General features: G+C 43.4%; 1 protein-coding gene across 1 annotated transcript in view; it reads left to right on the plus strand.

Moving 5' to 3' along the window:
• Positions 1-511: 511 nt before the first annotated feature.
• Positions 512-19,832, plus strand: part of LOC121506099 (radixin-like) — a 45,896-nt gene continuing 26,575 nt past the window's right edge. The window contains exons 1-2 of the mRNA XM_041781635.1: positions 512-706; positions 8,210-8,303. Of these exons, the coding sequence (XP_041637569.1) occupies positions 8,292-8,303 (12 nt within the window). The 5' untranslated portion in view covers positions 512-706; positions 8,210-8,291. The remainder of the gene's footprint in view (positions 707-8,209; positions 8,304-19,832) is intronic.

Raw genomic sequence — 19,832 nt, forward strand, 5'->3', positions numbered from 1 at the left:
TTTGCCCCTTGAGTCAATTGTTACCCATTTTTGACTATGTCTCTCCACTTTTTGCCCAATTTTTTCCATGTTTTTTTCATCACTTTAAACCAATTTTTGCCACCTTTTACCCTCTTGTGTCACCCCCAGTTGGCTGGGCCCCTTTATCCCCTCTTATGGGCCACCTTGACTGTTATATCGGTCTGTTTCATATTGATATGAATATGGTGTGCCTTGAGCAAAAAAAAAAAGTTTGAAAACCGCTGCTGTAATATATCAAATTTATCATATTTTGATACGTTAAAAACGTTTTTCTAGTTGAAATCAAGGGGAGTTTGGACAAAGGAAAATCTGTTTGTAGTAGTTTCTTATTATAATGTTGATCTAAACAACTAAAAAGATGTTGCCATTTGAGATAACTCCAAAATCCACGCATTTTAAATAAGAGTGACACTCATTTCCCTTCGTGCTTGAAGAGGGCTTTTATTTTTAAAGGCAACACCGGAAGCGGTCGCGTGTTATTTCCGCTGACTCGATGCTGGCATCCCAAATCGCCTTATGGTTGTTAAGACTTCAACGGTTTTTCCTGTATCTGCGAGAATTTGTTTCGGCAAAGGCATTAAGAGATAAGAGCGGAGAGTTGGCGCGGATTTATCAAGGTGGACATTCAGTTCAATTTGAAGACACCAGGCCTTTCTACCGAGCCAAAGAGCTACTTCGTACCCCGGTGAGTTTCTGCCTCTCCCTAAAAAGATGAGCTTCTTCAAGTTTGATGCAATAGCGGATGTCCTCGTGCTCGGCTAATTCATATTTTATACGCCTCGAGACGGTGAAGAGTGAGCGGAGTTGTGGCCGTAAAAGTTCACTCAAACGCGCCGTTATTCGCCTTATTTGTCAGATTTGGGCATTTTCTTTGAATTTGTCGGTGTTGAGTGTAGTTAATTACTGACGGCAAACATTTTTAAGGCTGAAAAACTTCACCAACATGCGCGAGCGTGGTGGTTTGCTAAGCTATCCTGTTATTTAACGTTATACTACACCCACGAGCGCCAGTGTGTCAGCCTCGTTCTGACTTCGGTGTGTTTTCTGCTGAGGACTGTAACGGCTAACAGTAGATAAATCTCTTTAACGTGTCAGACTCAGCCATGGTCTCTTGTTTTCGTGCTGCTGCTGTTGAAATGTCCGCCCCGTGTTAACAGTTGTTGAAAATTCGGTAAAACTGCGGCTAAATTTCAACATAACGGAAGCCAACTCTCGGCGGGTAAATAGGCGAGCTAATTGCACACAAGCTACAAGTGGGCATGTCTTCATGTGGAGCAGAATCGCTACAGCCCTAATGGGCTTAGCGGGCTTCCTTACTGGCACATTTCATGAATGTAACCATATTTTTCATCACACCAGGCAGCACTGTTGGCCCGAAGGGATGCCTTATAAACTCGTGTATTTTTATATTAGTAGGATAATTGCTTTTCAACAGGGTTTAGCTCTGTTTTATCCCCTGTTTGGTTTCTGAATCCAAACATTTTTATCCAGGAATAGCTTCAGCGGTCTTTCATTAAAGTAAAATACTAGAATTAGTGCAGGATTAGGATTACTACAGTTCCCTGTTTGCCACTACACCTGCGCCCAGCTCGTCACAACACCAGAATCCTAATGTTAAACACGACTGTTGGAAAAATCAGATTCTATCCATACTTTTTTTAGGTTCAGCAGGAAAAAAAAATAATGTCAAAGGCACATAGTGTTAAAAAAAATGTAAACACTTGGAGTTTTTGATTTCCACACTGTGCTGGAGTTTACCTGCAGTTTTTGATGGATTTGTTCCAGTCTTCTTTGCACCTGTGAAATGATAACAGTGTAGTTTTTATGACTTTTGGTACTTTTAAACTAATACTACACAGTTTGGTAATAATATGCAATTGCGATTATTCTAGACCAGTGGTTTTCAAACTTTTTTGCCCAAGGTACACCTAGGTAAAGCCAAAATCTCAAGGCACACCATATTCATAACAACACAAAATAGACTTTTTAAATAACATAACAATCAAGCTGGCCCATAAGGGGGATAAAGGGGAGAGGTTTCTGGGGCCCAGACAACTGGGGGTGGCTGAATGGTGGCAGAAATTGGTTAAAGTGATGAGAAATGCATTGCAAAGTTGGGCAAAAAGTGGCAAGACATAGTCAAAAATGGGTAACAATTGGTAGGAGGGACCAAAAATGAGTTAAAAGTGGCAAAACATGTTGAAAGTATCAAAAAGGTGGTAAAAAGAGGTTAGAACTGTCCAAGAGGGTTAAATGTTAATAAAAAGGTGGTAAAAATGGGTTAAAAATCAGCAAAATTGGTCAAAAAAATGTGGCCAAACAAAGGCAAAGTGAGTTAAAATTGGCAAGAATGGTTAAAGTTGCTAAAATGTGGTTAAAAAAAAGAGGTCAAGTGATTTAAAAATTGGCAAAAAATGTCTAATGATAGCAAAACTAGGTAAAAATGGAAAAAAGTTTGCAAAATTAGTTAAATGTGGTAAAAAGTTTTAAAAATGGGTCAAAAGTATTAAAAAAGTTGCAAAATTGCAAAAAAGCAGCAAAAAAGATTTAAGTTGTCAAAATAAGTGGAAAAATGTGTGGAAAAATCGGTGAACTTGGTAAAAAGTAGCATGATTTAATGATTTCAACACCAATTTCGACTCAGTAACAGCTTGCCAAATGAGGTAACTGTTAGCCAGGATGCTAGCACCAATGCTACTGATCCAACACAGATGCACTGATATCATCAATAAATCTCAGCTGGGGAGGGCCCAGCCTCTGGGGTTTTTCAGGAGCCCAGCCAGATTCCCAAGGCACACCTATAGGTCGTTTCCACCGAGCGGTCCGGCTCAGTTCGGTTGCGATACGGCACGCTTTTTTTGGCGTTTCCATAGAGAAAGGGTCCCAAAAAACCGACCCGTACCGTCCCACTTTTCAGCACCCTCCGTAGGGGTGCCAGTCTTACCTAACCGTACCAAAAAGGTGGAGCTACACACACAACAATAGGGGCTGCACTGACGTCACGTCAGCGCGCGACCCAGCTGCTCGCCTCTGGGCTTCTAACACAGAAGTCTGCGCCGTGAGAAGCTGGCGAATATCTGCCTAAATGGGAAATATTTGGACTCAACAGAGATCCAAACTGTTTCCTAGTCTATGGATATTGGTATCTGGCCACAAATCAAGTTCCTGACATTTATCTGGATGATTTTAAGAACACAAAGCAGAACCTGAAGGCTCACATCAGCCTGATCCATCCGCGATGGATGAGAAACTAAATTGATGCTGAAGTTTGTGACTACAAAGCCTCATCTGTAACTAGTTATTAATCTACGTCTCATTTAGATAACCTGTGAAAACATCGCTCTGTGGTTGTTGAACAGGCTCGTAAAACTTCAGGCTGCAGACTATTTTAAAATGAGATCAGCACACCCTGGATTTCTGACTTAATCTAGCTTGATTTTAACACCAGCCGAACGTATATTTTATTTTAATGCGGTGAATTCTCACAGTACAGCTCTAAACTTTCATATTTTGTCGTATAAACTGTTCTAGACTAGATATATTCACATATTAACGTAGCATTATGACTCAAACCGTCTCTGTACACGTATGCCATCAGCTGAGGATCTGTACTGACAGCTGTTAACATCATTAAAATGTAGTTATTTTTTTAAAAAAGCTCTTTCAGCTGAAATAAAGCTGTTTGCTGCTTATTCCCGACTGATTTCTGTCACTCATCCTCTCTATAACTCTGCAGCTGGAACAGCTGACTCACGCTGTCTGTGACTTCACATTCATCGCCTTTACAGCCCCGCCCACCAAGTGAGAGCACGGGTGTCTGCGGAAACACAAACTATATGTGGGTTTAGCGTACCAAACCATACCAAACTGAACTGAATCAAACCGGACCCCCTGATGGAAACACGGCTCTAGACTTGCCTCAAGGCACACTAATGTGCCTCGCCACACCGTTGGAGAACCACTGATCTGGACTAATATTGTGTTATGTGATTGAAATTATGACATAATACATAAATGGTATCATGAGTCTACCTGCTTGGTTATCAATGAAATTGCAGAGAATGATGATTGTTTTGTAGTGTATATAATAGCACGTTATATTCAGTAGCATGAAAAATAGAAACCTGAAAGTTTTACAGGACTAAAAATAAGAGTACTTCTACAAAGTGCAATGATGACACTATTGCAAGGACGTTCTGAGGCATTTTCATAAACCTTTCAAGTTCTATTTAACACAAAAATGATTGCAGCCTTTCTTGTGATTATGTAATTGCACGGCCTGACATTGTGATTGCAGTTAGATGAATTGTGCAGCACTGTTTTAACACTGTCAGTCATTAGAATAATGGAACGTGTACTGTTTTAAACAGTGGGTTTGCAAAGTGTCAAATTTGACAAATTGATAAAGCCTAGGGCTGGGCAATAAGGACCAAAAACCAAGTTTTGATGTATCGTATTGGAGTGATGATACTCAAAGCATATGTTGGTATTTAATCTGTAAAGTAAGAACAGAGTCACTTCTACAGCCTGGTTTATACATCTGTGTCAAATCCATGTTGTAGGTTTGTGATAGCTAAAGGATGAAACAACAGAGGCTGCAAGGCCTGTGATTGGTCCACTGGGTAGCATCTGGTGGCTGCAGACTCCTAAATGTGTTTCAGGGATGCTGTGTGTATTCCAGGGCAGTCGTCCTCAACTGGTCAAGCCTCAGTCATCACTTCAGTGAGAAATGAACCTTATTTCTGATATTTCTCAACCAGTGGGATTCATTTAATGAAAAATAGTAACGTTTAGACCCTATACAGTACAAAATCTGATAAATGTAATAGGCAGGACATAACAAGCATGTTTTAAAGAGTTTCATGGTTGCATTTTTTTGTCTCCAGTGGTACATTTGCAACCATGAAATCCACTCTTGGGTCCCAGGCCAGATCCACCACACAGTGAGAACCACTGCTGTAATGTAAAATAAACTCCTGCACCAATTTGTCCAGTCTGAAAATACTGGACGTGCATTTCCTCATCCATGTGTCTCACCGTGGTCCAACACGTTAACCCCCGTCAGCTGATTCAGCAGCTGTGAATTCTGTCTCCTCCCATATTGCTTCTCACTTCTTTGCAATAGTTGCAGGATTGCATATTTATCAGCTCTGTTACAACACATTGGGTTTCAGTTGCCATTATTTTCTGTCCACGAACAGAGAACTGGATTGGACCTGGAAATATAACTTCAACAGAAACTGCACTGCTGACTTGTGTTTTGGCAGGATATAGCAGAGCAATGTGGGATCACCGATGCACACATCTGCTGTGCTCACAACAGCGTAGACCACACAGAAGAATAAACCAAACTCGATATCAAATCTGGTCTAATGTATTCTATTAGGCCAGTGATTCTCAACGTGTGGCTCTGTTATGTCTTAATTTTAAATAATATTCCCCCAGAAATCTTAAAAAAGGGAAACTTTTTGCCCCCTTTTTTTTTTTTTTACAATTTTTTGGCACTTTTCACCTATTTAAGCTACCTTTGCCATTACATACAGCTTGTTTCCTATTTTTTCCCCATTTTTGCCACTGCTTTCTGCCACTTTATTCCATATTTGCCCTTTTTCACCACTTTTTTGGCTCCTTTTTGCCCATTTAAGCTACCTTTGTCATTAAATACCACTTTTTTTCCTACGTTTTCCCATTTTTGCCTCTTCTTTTTGCCACTTTTATCCCATTTTTGCCCTTTTTCACAATTTTTTGCCCCTCTTTGTCCATTTAGGCTACCTGTGCCATTACATACCACTTGTTTCCTGTTTTTTTGCCCATTTTTGACACTGCTTTCTGCCACTTTTATCGCATTTTTGCCATTTTTCACCATTTTTTTCCCCTTTTTGTCCATTTAGGCTACCTGTGCCATTACATACCACTTGTTTCCTGTTTTTTGCCCATTTTTGCCACCATTAACTCATTTTTGTTGCTACTTGAAGCCGTTTTTGCCACTTTTTCCAACCTTTAGGCTCTTTGGTTGAGTAACGCTGCATCAGGCAGTGTTTATCTGCATCTAGCACACCTCACCACTGACTGAGAGAAGAGGCTTTTATTGGGCAGAGGTTGTCACTGGTTGGACAGACTCTGGTTTGTTTTTTATGTTCAGATATGAGAGAAAATGGAAAATTGTCTTTGTGTTAGTGTAACACCAACAGAAAAATGAACCAAACATTGGTCTGGGGTTCATCAGTCTCGTCAAACATCAGAACTGGCATCAGCCATTTAATAACTGGTGCGTCTTCATTACAGTTTCAGACATTTCTCACTGAAATTTAAACTGAAACAGAGAATGTTTACTCATGCAATCATGGAAAAACTGAAAATCCTCAACCTGTCAGTGTGTCCCTATCTTACATTTATATATGTGTTTAATTCCCAAAGCTAGCTGTTCTAACAGGGAAAGTAAAACCATGAAAAACAGTCCTTAGAGTCATTGCTGGACCCGCTGACAGTCAGCATCCCCACATCAAACCCGCCCTGTTATCAGACAAAATGAAACGATGCTAGGCTGTAAAGTAGAGTGTCCATTCCTGACCGATGTGACATGTTTACATAACATAGGGGAGGGTTACGCTGGTTATTTTAGGATCTTATGACAGTTCAATGCAGGTCATGACCAAACCCTCAGGCTTGTGTTTCAGCCGGACTCTACAGGGAGCGTGACGTGTGTTTAACCAAGAACATGACGGCAGTCAAAGGAAGGAAACAGGAAAACTGGCACGTTTTTGGCTTCTTCAGATATAAAGAGACAAACTTTACTAAACAGATGAAATATCCTGGAGTGTAGACTCTAACTGTTGCTTGAAAACCTTGGTGAGTGATCATATGACGCTCTGAATGTCCTCCTGTTTTACTTTGACAGTCATTATGCTTAAAAACTTTCCCCTAAAACCAAACAGTAACGTGTGGAACCACTTCAGCTCCTCTGGCTGTTTGAGGCTCCTCTGTCTTGTAGTCATTAACATCATAAGTATCTGGATTTGTTTCGGGAGGTTTCTATCAGAGCTGTGTCTACTTCAAACTTTTTCATTACATATTTCCCTCATTATTGATTTCAGGGCTTGGCTAAAAACGTGAATGTGTGATATAAAAAATAAGAAGTTAAAGTTGGTTTCATGCCAAGTCATTCAGCAGAAGAGTACAACCAAAACAAGCAATGCAAAAATAAATGTACTTTGTTTTGTCAGGCGTAGAAGATTTCCTTTTTGAAGTTTGTTTTCTTGCACAGTCGTCAGAAAATGCTTCTCTCAGCATGTCGATTGTGGTTTACTGCTGTAAGTCAAATAAAACTTCTCAGGTTTGGACTCTTGAATGGGTTTAAACAAGTCATTCAACAACAAACTCTGACTATGATGACGCTGACATTTCACTTCTTTTCATCAAATAATCAAGAAGAGATCCTGGAAATGAACTTCAGTTTTAAGAATCTGAATGATTGTTAGCTTCAGCATGAGCTGAGTATTAAAACACATTAGTCTAACTGAAACCATGCTAAATACAGTTCAGGGTTTTAGAAACCACGGCTCTGAACTGTCTTAAAGTACTGATTAGAATATGACTGATTCTAATTATCATTTCTTTCCTGGTTTGACCTGAGGATAAATATACGGGATGATATTAGGGCTGGGCAATTCATCACAAGCTAGATTAAATCTCATTTTGGCCACCTGCAAGTTTCAATATTTCTTTAACCTGTATTTATATCAAAATACTAGTTCAGCTTTTTTTTTTTTTTGCCTGCTCCAAAAAATCGACAGAGGGAAATTTCAGTGTCAGTTAGCAAACATGATCAAAAAGAGAATGATTTTGTTTTTTGAGGTGCGAAAATTTAGACGGAAAAACCTGAATCAGTGTGCAGCGGCCTTAAACTAGAAAGATAAATTGCATCATATCTGAAAACAGTAGAGCGCTGAGTAAGAACAAAATGAACTGAGCTGTGAAGTTATTCATATTTTTGTCATTGACCATGCAACCAGTTTACCACTCGCTAACTTGTGAGCAAGATCAGCTAGTTAAAGTTTCGTGGTAGCTAGCAGAAAGGGGGCATGTTGCCAAACTAAACATCCTAACTGAAATAAAACATAAGTACAGGTTGAGTCCATGCTAACTGTACTCCTAAAATAACAAATGCATGTATTTTCTCTGCTCTCAGGTCCTGTCATCCAGGTGTTGTTGCCGTCCTGTGACGGAATTACCCTCTCAGCTGTCGGGTGAAAGGAAGAGAGGAAGCAAAGATGCCGAAACCGGTAAGAGACTAGAAGAAGTCAGATGAAGGTTGGCATTAAAATGTCAGCAGCTTTTATCATTCTTAGCTCTACAGAGATGTTTAGAAGTGCAGCGCTAAGAGGAAAAGTTGAAGTCTAAACAGAGAGTACTTCAGACATAAAAGCTGCAGCGTCTTGCTGCCTGGTGTGCTTGTTTTGTGCTCTTGTAGCTACATCTGTGCATCTACTAAGTGGCAGTTTCGGCCCCCTGGCTGCTCCCACTCCTCGTACTCCTCTTCCAAGTAAACAACAGCCAGAGTGTGAAGTGAACTGCCAGGCCCACAGGCCTGCAACTGCAACACTGCTGCCTTTGTTGCTGAAAGGGTGGAGAGAATGCCAGAGTCCTGGGACATGAGCAGCGCCAAAACAAAACCCAATTTAATGCAGTTCTTTCACAGTGTTCTCGCTGCTTCTAGCTCCATGTTTTCAGCTTAAAAAGACCTTTGTGGAGCTCTCTAATGAGTCTGCAGATACCGCATGCTACAGTTATTTTCACTTCACAATGGGAGGTTTCCACGTTTTAAGTGTCTACTTACGTTGATTAGGGCTTCCTGATGGAAACGTGTCTTAGCCAGGTTGCTAAAGCTTGCATCAGAAATTTTCCTAGCAACTTAGAGGAGCAGGCTTTAGGCATCCTTTCAGCAGTGTGTCTGCTGTCTGGCTGCTCTGGAGCTGGTGGGTGTTTGCGTGCAGGGGGATTTTGGAAGCTGCAGAGGAAGAACAAACCGGGCGCTGATGTCACCCTTCATTTCCTCCCCCTGTCCCTTGAGTCACAAGGGCACTGTCCCAAAAACAGTCCCCAGGACAGGGCAGGGAGTGACATCTCTGTCTCAGACAATCGCTGACAGAGAGAGTACAGCAGGGAGGCGCTGACATAATAAACAGAGGAAGTCCGAGCCGTCCGACATGGCTTTCCCCGGGCTCTGAGCCAGACATCATAACTTTTGGAGAAGGCCTCTTTTGTCCTGGTGTCAGCACTCATCTGTAACAGCGGGGCGTAAACAGGCTCAAGGTTGAGTAACTTAACAGTTTGTAAAGCCAGCACTGAAAACAATGACTTTGGTTCTTTCTAGGGATTTTAAAATAACAATAACTTTATTGATTTTAACACAGAAACACATGGTTGTTCTCACTCTGATAGCTGATAAATCTGAGTGCATCCTCATAAGGTCAGCTGGGATTCAAAGTTAATACAACTTTAATTTTTGCCCCATGTGATAGAAGAAGAGGCCAAATCCTGAAGCTGCTGTGATGTCAAGAGTTAATAGATTAGTAAAAGGAAACACAACTTCTCCTGACAACATCTCACCTTCAGTGTTTGGTGCTCTCTGTTGGCTGGAGGCCAGTTGGGGAGTTACGAGGTTATATCTCCCCACAGGAAGTGAGCCCTCACTGGTTTCCTAGCTTGTGGCTGTTTTCCTGTTTGCTGTTGAGGGGGCCTGCTGTATATATCAGGGCCCAGGCTGTGTCAACATCCTGACTGTGCAGAAGTAAGGTGAAGAGGGAGGATTACCACTGTCAGGGAGTCATTAGAAGTCCTGCAGCGGTCCAGAGAAAGAGGAAGCAGCGAGGGTTATAGGAAAGGAGTCACGAGGCAACATTAAAGTTTGTTTGACACCTGGCTGCATTTACAAAACAAAAGCAATGTCCATAGTCATGTAGAGACCCTCCTGCTTCCTCTTTATGATCCCTCGGGTTCATCTTGTAAAATCACTTGAAGCCCTCACATCCCTGTAAACCGTCCCTTCCCCCAAAAGGCTGGATGTTTGTGTTTGTAGGTAGCTGTGATTCTCCCTCTGAAGCCCTCCTCACCCTGCAGGGGGGTTAATCAGAGGGACAGACAGCTGCTCAGAGCCCAGCAGGCCAGATTAGTAGCTCTTCTGACTAAAGAGTGTGTCTGTGCGTCTCTCAGCAAAGCTCCTCTTAGCAGCTTACAGTTACTAAACAGCTGCACATTTAACAAGGCCCCCGTCTGAGAGAGAACGCGTCTTCACAGCTGAAATGGAGAGGGGGAATTAGGAACTATCTCAAAGTGCAACATAGGAAGGAAAACAAGCTTTAGGATGATATAGTCTGATACAGAAAACATGTTTACATGCAGTCAGAAGAAGGTCAGCTTAACAGACTTTTAAATGCAAACATGTCAGTCTGACTGAACTCGTACTCAGCTGTCTCAAAGTCGGACCAGCAGACCTGGACAGTTTATTCTTGCATGTTTACCCCTCAGTTAGGGAGGGTCTGGTCTAGGTATTTTTGCTGATATGCTCGGCAGCATGAATGCTGAGCATAGCTGAAATCATGTAATCATCTGCCTTCGGATATCATTGAAAGTGCATTTCATTAGTACCAAAAGTAAAGGATGGAGGATATGCAAACTGTTCATGTTTTCACTGTTTGCCATACAACTGGTAAGCTGCCTGCTAACTTGTTAGCAAGATCAACCACAACTCCGTCCAGTAGTTCCAGTTCCAGGGGCGTATGACCACTGTGCACAGTGGAGTACTGCAAACTTCTTTTAATAGATTTTACCCCAGACAGTGCTCGTGTATCTGGAGAAAGACAGAAGTTAATTTAATACATTAGAACAGATGTAAAACTTACATGTATATACCTCAACGACAGGATGCACTGTGTGTGTGTGTGTGTGTGTGTGTGTGTGTGTGTTTTAGATTATCCCACTGTTTGTATGACACATGCATGCTAAACTGCAGTGTGATGTGCTGAAACACACATCTGGATGGTTCTTGGATTAGAAAGAGTCCTGATTTTAGCTTCTTTAGCCTGTAGACGAGAGCCTGATCGATTGATCTGCGGGCCGATTATAGCGTATCACAGATTAATCAACATCGGCCACTATGTAGCTGATATATTAACCTTTAGAGCTCACGTGGCACAGATCCGTGACCGCTCTCCGTTGTGCCTCTAATCATGTCTTCCAGGCATTCGTTGCTCTTACAGGACATTTTCTAGTGAGACTAGTGGCTGACTTTCCAGAGTCTCTGAGGACAGTGTCGTCCTATACAACAATACATGACACTGTTTATAAAAACGCTGATAACTTTTGAACCGTAAGTCATTGAAACTTACTCTTGTTTTCCTCTGAAAGCTGACCATTTTGCTACCATCGATGTCTCCGTAGCTCTAAAGGGCGCCGTTGTAGTGAGCCCGGAACTTTGGTGACTTTTCGGGGTCTTCGGAGATTAAATCCACAGCATTACATCCGATAATAATCTTCTTTTTATATCTTTTTATATAATAATCTTCGGATCATTTTGACTTTCTTTTATCTCAAAATGATTTATCATCAGTATTTTTTTTTTCGTATTTTATTACTGATGAAAATGAGGTTGACAGTTTATGGTTAAATGTTGGCCCTGTTAGGCTCTCAGGTTAGGCCTAAATCCAGAATCCGGCCCTCGTTGTGACTGACTTTTACATCCCTGGCCTAAATAGTCTGGCCCTCTGGCCCAGGATCCAGTATGAGTTTGACACCCCTTCTCTACATGGAAAAGTTTTACTTCCTAAGTTCCACAGTGACACAGACCGTGGCTTACAGCCAGCTGCAGCAGTATTTTAGAATTAAATTCCACGCACTTTTTCAGAAAACCCTCAGGTTGTGGGAGATAGTTTTTGAAGGAAAAAAAGCTTTTTAGGTAGTCTAAACTGGTTAAAGATCCTTAGTAAGGATGCATCAGTACCACATTTTTCCAGACCATTTACAAGTACTCCTGACATTTCTTTTCATTGCATGATTTCCAATTTCCTCTACTTTTGTCATCCTGTGACTACCCAACTGTGACTACTTCCTTGTCTAATAAGAGGCGTGCATCATGCAGAGTACCTGCAAATGTGAGTACATAAGCGTGGTATCAAGCTGATACTGGTATCGGCATCTGTGCATCCCTAATTTGAACCATGACTGCAGCTAGACTTAACTGTGCGTGTAAACACAGTTGATGTCTGAGGTTCATCAGCCTTTTCCACACATGCAGTTCCTCAAAATTCCTGGAATAGGAAGAACATTCCTAATGTCACTGCAGCCTGCAGCTGAAATCTCCCAGAGTTATTCTACACATCCACCACAGTGGGACGTTTTCCTTGTCCCACAGGAGGGCGTGGTCTCTGGGGGTAAAGAGGAGGTAAGCCCCGGTGTAAGGGTGATTTCACATTAGAAACCTGGGCCTGGATCCCAGCACACATTCTGCTTGAGTCTGCTTCAGGATGTGGACTCATGCACGATTCACGAGCCGTCTGCAGGAGATGTGAATGCATCCACGCCCAAGTACAGGATACCTGTCAGCGATTAGAGTTGTGAAGTCAGTTCTAAATGTCTCCTGTATCTTAAAAATGTTGTTTCCATGTGGCACAGTAGAAAGAGGGTCTTTGTTGTTATCTGGGCCTGTAGCCAGCAGGATGGACTTCTGGAGCATAGACCGGAGTCCTTGCCATGGTGGTCTCTTCTTTCTTCTTCTCAGCAGATTTTTCAAAACAACCATTTTCCTCCCACCACCTACTGTGTACGTACATAAGTGTACTCGTGCACAGAATGACGGTGCTAATGTGAAAGCAGGCTGGAGGTGAAGGGAGAGGTGTTAATGCTTGGGCGTGGAGCCTAATATGACAACGTCCTCAAGTTTATACAAGTTTACACAAACATGGTGGACATAGAATGATCCTATGACAGTTCTGGCCTATATTTCAACAAGGATTCAGGATAAAAACAGAGTATGCAGCAGCCTCAGTACATCCAGGATGATTTCACTGATCATGCACTGATCGTAGGACAAAGACATCGACTCAGCTTTGACTTTCTACAGTGAATTTTCATGAATATTTCCTTGCCTCACCTTGGTTTGTGATGTTCTAAGAAGACTTGCAGGATAAAGCTGGGTTGAAAAGTTTGCCTGTTTGCATTCACACATGCAGCCCACTTGAGAAATGCACAGAAAATTCCAGGGTTTTTTGCATATTTTCAAGGGATGCTGAGATGCTCTATCCTTTTTCCTTGGCCTCATTTGTTCACTTGGTGCTTAATCTGCAACTCGATGTTCTTGTTGTGACCCCGAGCGAGATGTTCATGTAGTTATGATGGCACAGGAGCAGAAGAACTTGTGGAATTTCCCTGTCTTGAACTGTGTTAGTGTAAAAAGAGAGAAAAAGAAGGCAGCGGCAGACACAAAATCTGCACCAAATCTGCAATAGCATATACAACAGGAAATAAAAATGAAGTAATAAAATGCCATCTTTGTCTGTTGTGAGTCTAAGCATATGTGCTTGGTTTTGGGTTTTTCCTGAGACCACTGTTGTAGCCAGTGTGTGCTGTAGCCAGTGTGTGTTGTAGCCAGTGTGTGCTGTAGCCAGTGTGTGCTGTAGCCAGTGTGTGCAGCAGCTAGTGTGTGCAGTAGCCATTGTGTGCTGTAGCTAGTGTGTGCTGTAGCCAGTGTGTGCTGTAGCCAGTGTGTGCAGTAGCCAGTGTGTGTTGTAGCCAGTGTGTGTTGTAGCCAGTGTGTGCTGTAGCCAGTGTGTGCTGTAGCCAGTGTGTGCTATAGCTAGTGTGTGCTGTAGCCAGTGTGTGCTGTAGAAGGTGTGTGTTGCAGCCAGTGTGTGCTGTAGCCAGTGTGTGCAGTAGCCAGTGTGTGTTGCAGCCAGTGTGTGTTGCAGCCAGTGTGTGCAGTAGCCAGTGTGTGCAGTAGCCAGTGTGTGCAGTAGCCAGTGTGTTCAGTAGCCAGTGTGTGCAGTAGCTAGTGTGTGTTGCAGCCAGTGTGTGTTGCAGCCAGTGTGTGCTGTAGCTAGTGTGTGTTGCAGCCAGTGTGTGTTGCAGCCAGTGTGTGTTGCAGCCAGTGTGTGTTGCAGCCAGTGTGTGTTGCAGCCAGTGTGTGTTGCAGCCAGTGTGTTCAGTAGCCAATGTGTGCAGTAGCCAGTGTGTGCTGCAGCCAGTGTGTGTTGCAGCCAGTGTGTGTTGTAGCCAATGTGTGCTGTAGCCAGTGTGTGCAGTAGCCAGTGTGTTCAGTAGCCAGTGTGTTCAGTAGCCAGTGTGTGCAGTAGCTAGTGTGTGTAGCAGCGAGTGTTTGCTGTAGCCAGTGTGTGCTGTAGCCAGTGTGTGCTGCAGCCAGTGTGTTCAGTAGCCAGTGTGTGCAGTAGCCAGTGTGTGCTGCAGCCAGTGTGTGTTGCAGCCAGTGTGTGTTGCAGCCAGTGTGTGTTGCAGCCAGTGTGTGTTGCAGCCAGTGTGTTCAGTAGCCAGTGTGTTCAGTAGCCAGTGTGTGCTGTAGCAAGTGTGTGCTGTAGCCAGTGTGTGTTGCAGCCAGTGAATGTTGCAGCCAGTGTGTGCTGTAGCCAGTGTGTGTTGCAGCCAGTGTGTGTTGCAGCCAGTGTGTGTTGCAGCCAGTGTGTTCAGTAGCCAGTGTGTTCAGTAGCCAGTGTGTGTTGCAGCCAGTGTGTTCAGTAGCCAGTGTGTTCAGTAGCCAGTGTGTTCAGTAGCCAGTGTGTGTTGCAGCCAGTGTGTGTTGTAGCCAGTGTGTGCAGTAGCCAGTGTGTTCAGTAGCCAGTGTGTTCAGTAGCCAGTGTGTGTTGCAGCCAGTGTGTGTTGTAGCCAGTGTGTGTTGTAGCCAGTGTGTGCAGTAGCCAGTGTGTGCAGTAGCCAGTGTGTGCAGTAGCCAGTGTGTTCAGTAGCCAGTGTGTGCAGTAGCTAGTGTGTGTTGCAGCCAGTGTGTGTTGCAGCCAGTGTGTGCTGTAGCTAGTGTGTGTTGCAGCCAGTGTGTGTTGCAGCCAGTATGTGTTGCAGCCAGTGTGTGTTGCAGCCAGTGTGTTCAGTAGCCAGTGTGTGCAGTAGCCAGTGTGTGCTGCAGCCAGTGTGTGTTGCAGCCAGTGTGTGTTGTAGCCAATGTGTGCTGTAGCCAGTGTGTGCAGTAGCCAGTGTGTTCAGTAGCCAGTGTGTTCAGTAGCCAGTGTGTGCAGTAGCTAGTGTGTGTAGCAGCCAGTGTTTGCTGTAGCCAGTGTGTGCTGTAGCCAGTGTGTGCTGCAGCCAGTGTGTTCAGTAGCCAGTGTGTGCAGTAGCCAGTGTGTGCTGCAGCCAGTGTGTGTTGCAGCCAGTGTGTGTTGCAGCCAGTGTGTGTTGCAGCCAGTGTGTGTTGCAGCCAGTGTGTTCAGTAGCCAGTGTGTTCAGTAGCCAGTGTGTTCAGTAGCCAGTGTGTGCTGTAGCCAGTGTGTGCTGTAGCCAGTGTGTGCTGCAGCCAGTGTGTGCTGTAGCCAGTGTGTGTTGCAGCCAGTGTGTGCTGTAGCCAGTGTGTGTTGCAGCCAGTGTGTGTTGCAGCCAGTGTGTGTTGCAGCCAGTGTGTTCAGTAGCCAGTGTGTTCAGTAGCCAGTGTGTGTTGCAGCCAGTGTGTGTTGCAGCCAGTGTGTTCAGTAGCCAGTGTGTGTTGCAGCCAGTGTGTGCAGCAGCCAGTGTGTGCAGTGTCGTGTGATGAGAGTGTCTTGCTCCTGGCGCATGGAAAGCTTTCCTCTCTGCTCCACTCTCTTTATTGGTCGGCTCTGTCTGTGCCAGAGGAATTTGTCTGTCTGAAGCATGCTATTCACTTGCAAATGTGAATCAAGACTTCAAAATTTAAACCAGCAATAAAAAAGTGACCTAAATAACCAGTAAACCAGTCAACATTCACTTCTGGTTTAGAGAGGAGAACTAGAGAGATGGGGGTGATAGTACTGTAATTACACAGTGACAAATCTCAGTCATGCTGCATTCACTCTACAGAGCCTTTGCAACATTTCTAAAGGTCAAAAGTTGTGCACACCATGTTGGTACATGCTGTAGTCTCATAAACACACCAAGCACAGTGGTGGTCTTCAGAGTCTTGATGTCTGAATTTTAGGGCTGTAGTTGACCAAAGAAAAACTTGGGTTAACTGAAATTGACTGGTTGTTCAAGTAGAAAAATCAAAATCAAAATAAACTTAATCCACAACAGGTTCCTCTTGGCACCGTTCCTGTAGTCTAAATGATTGTAAAGATTAACAAATCAAGCTTCACAACTCATTATTAAGTATTTTTATCCTCGTTCTGATGCACCAAAATAACAGCTGACTCAGAGACGACCAGTGTGCACCCACCTTTAATCATGATTTCCTTGATCATGGCTCTTCAGCATCATATAGCCTACAACATATCCTCAGACAGTTTGTATTCATTTATAACTATTAACAGGATCACATCCGGCCTGTGCTGTTGTATATGAGCACATATCAGACAGCATGCAGCGTTTATTTACTGAGATGAAGGAAAAAACATCTGCTGGGTGTGACTTAATGACCAGAAGACCTCGTCTTTTCTCTCTTCTGCTTTCTGTCTGTAACAGACACTAACGCTGGCGTGAACACTTGAATCTGAGGATGAATACCAGACAATTACTGACCAGTGAATTAAACAGGCCATGGGAGCTGAGGCTCTGATGGAGGGAAGGGTAGAGACACTCAGCAGTGCTAGAGCCTATGCGGGAAGCGTCAAACATCCTGTTCTTCCTATGCCATTAAGAAAAGCCTAAGGCAGGGAGAGAAGCAGCAGAAACCCCAGAGCAGAGCAGGCATCAATGACAACTGAATGGCACTGATTTAGCCAGAAGCAGAATGAAGGAGGAGCTGGGGTGGAGGAGGGCTGCAAGAGCAGCTGGTAGAGAGAGCATTTGAGTAAGCTGGTATGAGACCCATTAGCCAATAATGTGCTCAGAGTAAATCAGCTGACCAAGATTGCCAGGTTTGTGGGGATGCCAGTCAGATGTCAGGGGGCCCTGTTTGGCCCTAGCTACCACTGGTTCTGCCATTTGAATATTTCTGCTACTACTGGCAAGATATTGATACTTTTTTGGTTGCCAGTATGTTTACCACAGTGGTAGCACGAAAACTCTGAAGCACAATACAGTTAGGCACAAGCTTCATCTTCAAATGTGGGCCATATTTCATGTTATTTCTAGAGTCAAAATTGGACCGCGGGCTCCATTTGGCCCCTGGGCCATAGTTTGGACACCCTTGTTCTGAGTCACTTTGTGTTCCTCTCTGCCTGTATTGCCTGCGCTGCATTAGTCCTCTCTTTCCCTCCTGATGAGCGTCTCTGCGCGCTTCCACAATGTCGTTCTGACACACATGCACGCGCACGGCCAACCGACGAGCAGAAGTCTTGGTTGGATGAGAGCGTAACGACCGGACATCCGACCAACTGAGTCAAAGGTGTCAGCCTTGTGATTATATTTCTGGAAAGTTGCATATCTGCAGATTATATGTGCATATACCATCATATCTGCTTATCCATACCTAGCTGAGGCTTACGTTGGAGCATGTCTGCTTATGTAATAAAATGACAACATAGATTCAAAGTAGAGTTTTTATCAGGTTACAGAGTCTGGTTTTTGACTAGTGCATGCACCGGCCTGTCCCATTACTTGTATTTATGGGCTCAAGCATGATTTACACTCAACAAGTTAGCTGTTGCATAAAATTTTAAACTACAGTTCTGAGTAGTTGTAATGACAGCAGTCTGTCAGGATGATGAGTTAATGAGGCCAACACAGAAGCATGAATCACAGATGTGGTTTGTTTAGAGCAGTGAGGATGAGGAGCAGACGCACAGACATCTTCACTGAAGACGCTGAGCTATAAACAGAGACTACAGTCTGCTGAGTTGTTCACTCCCTTCATTGAGAAACAGGTTCTTGAAGTCACAGACTCAGGTGGTAAATGTAACCTCAACCATAGTTGTGTTTCTGCATGTGTGGGGCAAAAGTGTGCCCTAAATCTTTATTGAAAACTTTTTTCAGACCTTTAAATGTCAGCAACAACGTTTCCCCCATCAACAAACCCACCTGGATTTTATCTGCAGCTGTGGAGCCGGTCTTTGGGGTCTACTGCAGGTCTGAGTCCTTTACTCTCTTCAAACAGGGTAATTAGGTCCCTTTAAGAGTGGCTGTGTTGCACAGTCACTGTGTTTGGTGTTGTCAGGCTGTCGTATAAGGACAGGCTTACAAAAGTTGCTCCTTTGAGGCTGTTGGGTTGTCAGTGTGTGTGATTAGCTGTGTCAGAGCGTCGGCATGTTGTCGGCCCTCGCTGCCTCCCCCTCTCTCTGCAGGAGGGAGAGGATTAACTGACCGTCTGGTCCGTGCAGGATTCCACCTCCCCGTGCCCTGTGGGTTGACTGTGTTTTGGCTCAAACACACTCGCACACACACACACACAAAGGCCGGCCCCGCACAAATGCAGAGGGAACATTCATGTCCGGTCACTTGGAAACCCCGGCTCAGCAGCATGATGTTCTCCATAACTGCTGCAGCCTCACAGAGTCAATGAGGCAGCTAGTGAAACCAAAACAGACCTAATTCATGTGTCAGTGGACCATGAATGTGGCTTTATTCAGGGGCGCTTGTTTTCTACACTTGAAAGAGTAGATTGAGAAGTTGCAAAAGTTTGTTGTAACTAGCTTTTCTTTAGTCTTAGGGATTTGGTTGCAGATTTTCAAACAAAAAATCCATGCACATCGATGACACGTCTGCTTTAAGAATGCAGTAGATTTACTGAGATGCTTTCTTCTGTTCCCAAGTTTCAGAACGCAGAAAATGATCATTTAGAGAATATTCATTCTGTAGAAAAAGCTTTCTATCAGTTAATAAAATAGCATAAAAGATAAATCAATAACAGAAGTAATCCTGAGGTCCTGCAGTAAAATACCTTCACCAGGAGCTGGCTAGCTGTAGCTGGTGTTGTATCAGGTAACCATATCCTCAGCATCTTCATTGAAATGATGTTGACAGGCAGCAGCTTATGTTATTGGATGCCCATGTCACTGGTACAGAGCCATCTAAACTTACATCCAAACTACGTTTCAGAATCACTCACAGGAGCTGCTCAGCATGCAGCAGCATGCACTTTAGAATTTTACTGTCAAAAGGTTAAACATTGCATTTGAAAAAAAGAATATCTTAAATCAATATATACTGATAAAAACATTCAGATGATTGCTTTGTAACTAAACAAAGGTCATTTAGGTGCACCTTAAAGCCTTGGCAGCCATGCTCCATGTCTGCAGCTCACACTTCTATTCAATTTTTAGCTTCATTTCCTGAAAATTACCCCTTTGTTTATTCATTTCTTTTCCCTTCTCCTCTCTGCGGCTATATTTGGGTATAAACAGCAGTGTGGGTAGATTTTCCAGACTGGCATTAAGCCGTGATCTTCATGTGGATTTAAGATTAGGTGCCTCCCTGACTCCAGTCAGCTACACATTAGTGAGGAGACTGTAAGAGACGTCTGAAGTTCTTTATTAGAAATCTGCCCTTTTAGGACCAGGAGCTGTGTTTTATTTTTGTTTATGTCAGGGGTGTCAAACCCAGTCACAGCAGGGGCCGGATCCTGAATTTAGGTCTAACCTGAGGGCCGAACTGGATCAAGATTTAACCAGAAACTGTCACCATCATGTCATCAGTAATAAACTATGAAAGTAAAACTAAACACTGATGATGTGATGATTTTGAGGTTA

The sequence above is a fragment of the Cheilinus undulatus genome, linkage group 24 (genome assembly GCF_018320785.1).
Source record: "Cheilinus undulatus linkage group 24, ASM1832078v1, whole genome shotgun sequence".
Lineage (NCBI taxonomy): Eukaryota > Metazoa > Chordata > Actinopteri > Labriformes > Labridae > Cheilinus > Cheilinus undulatus.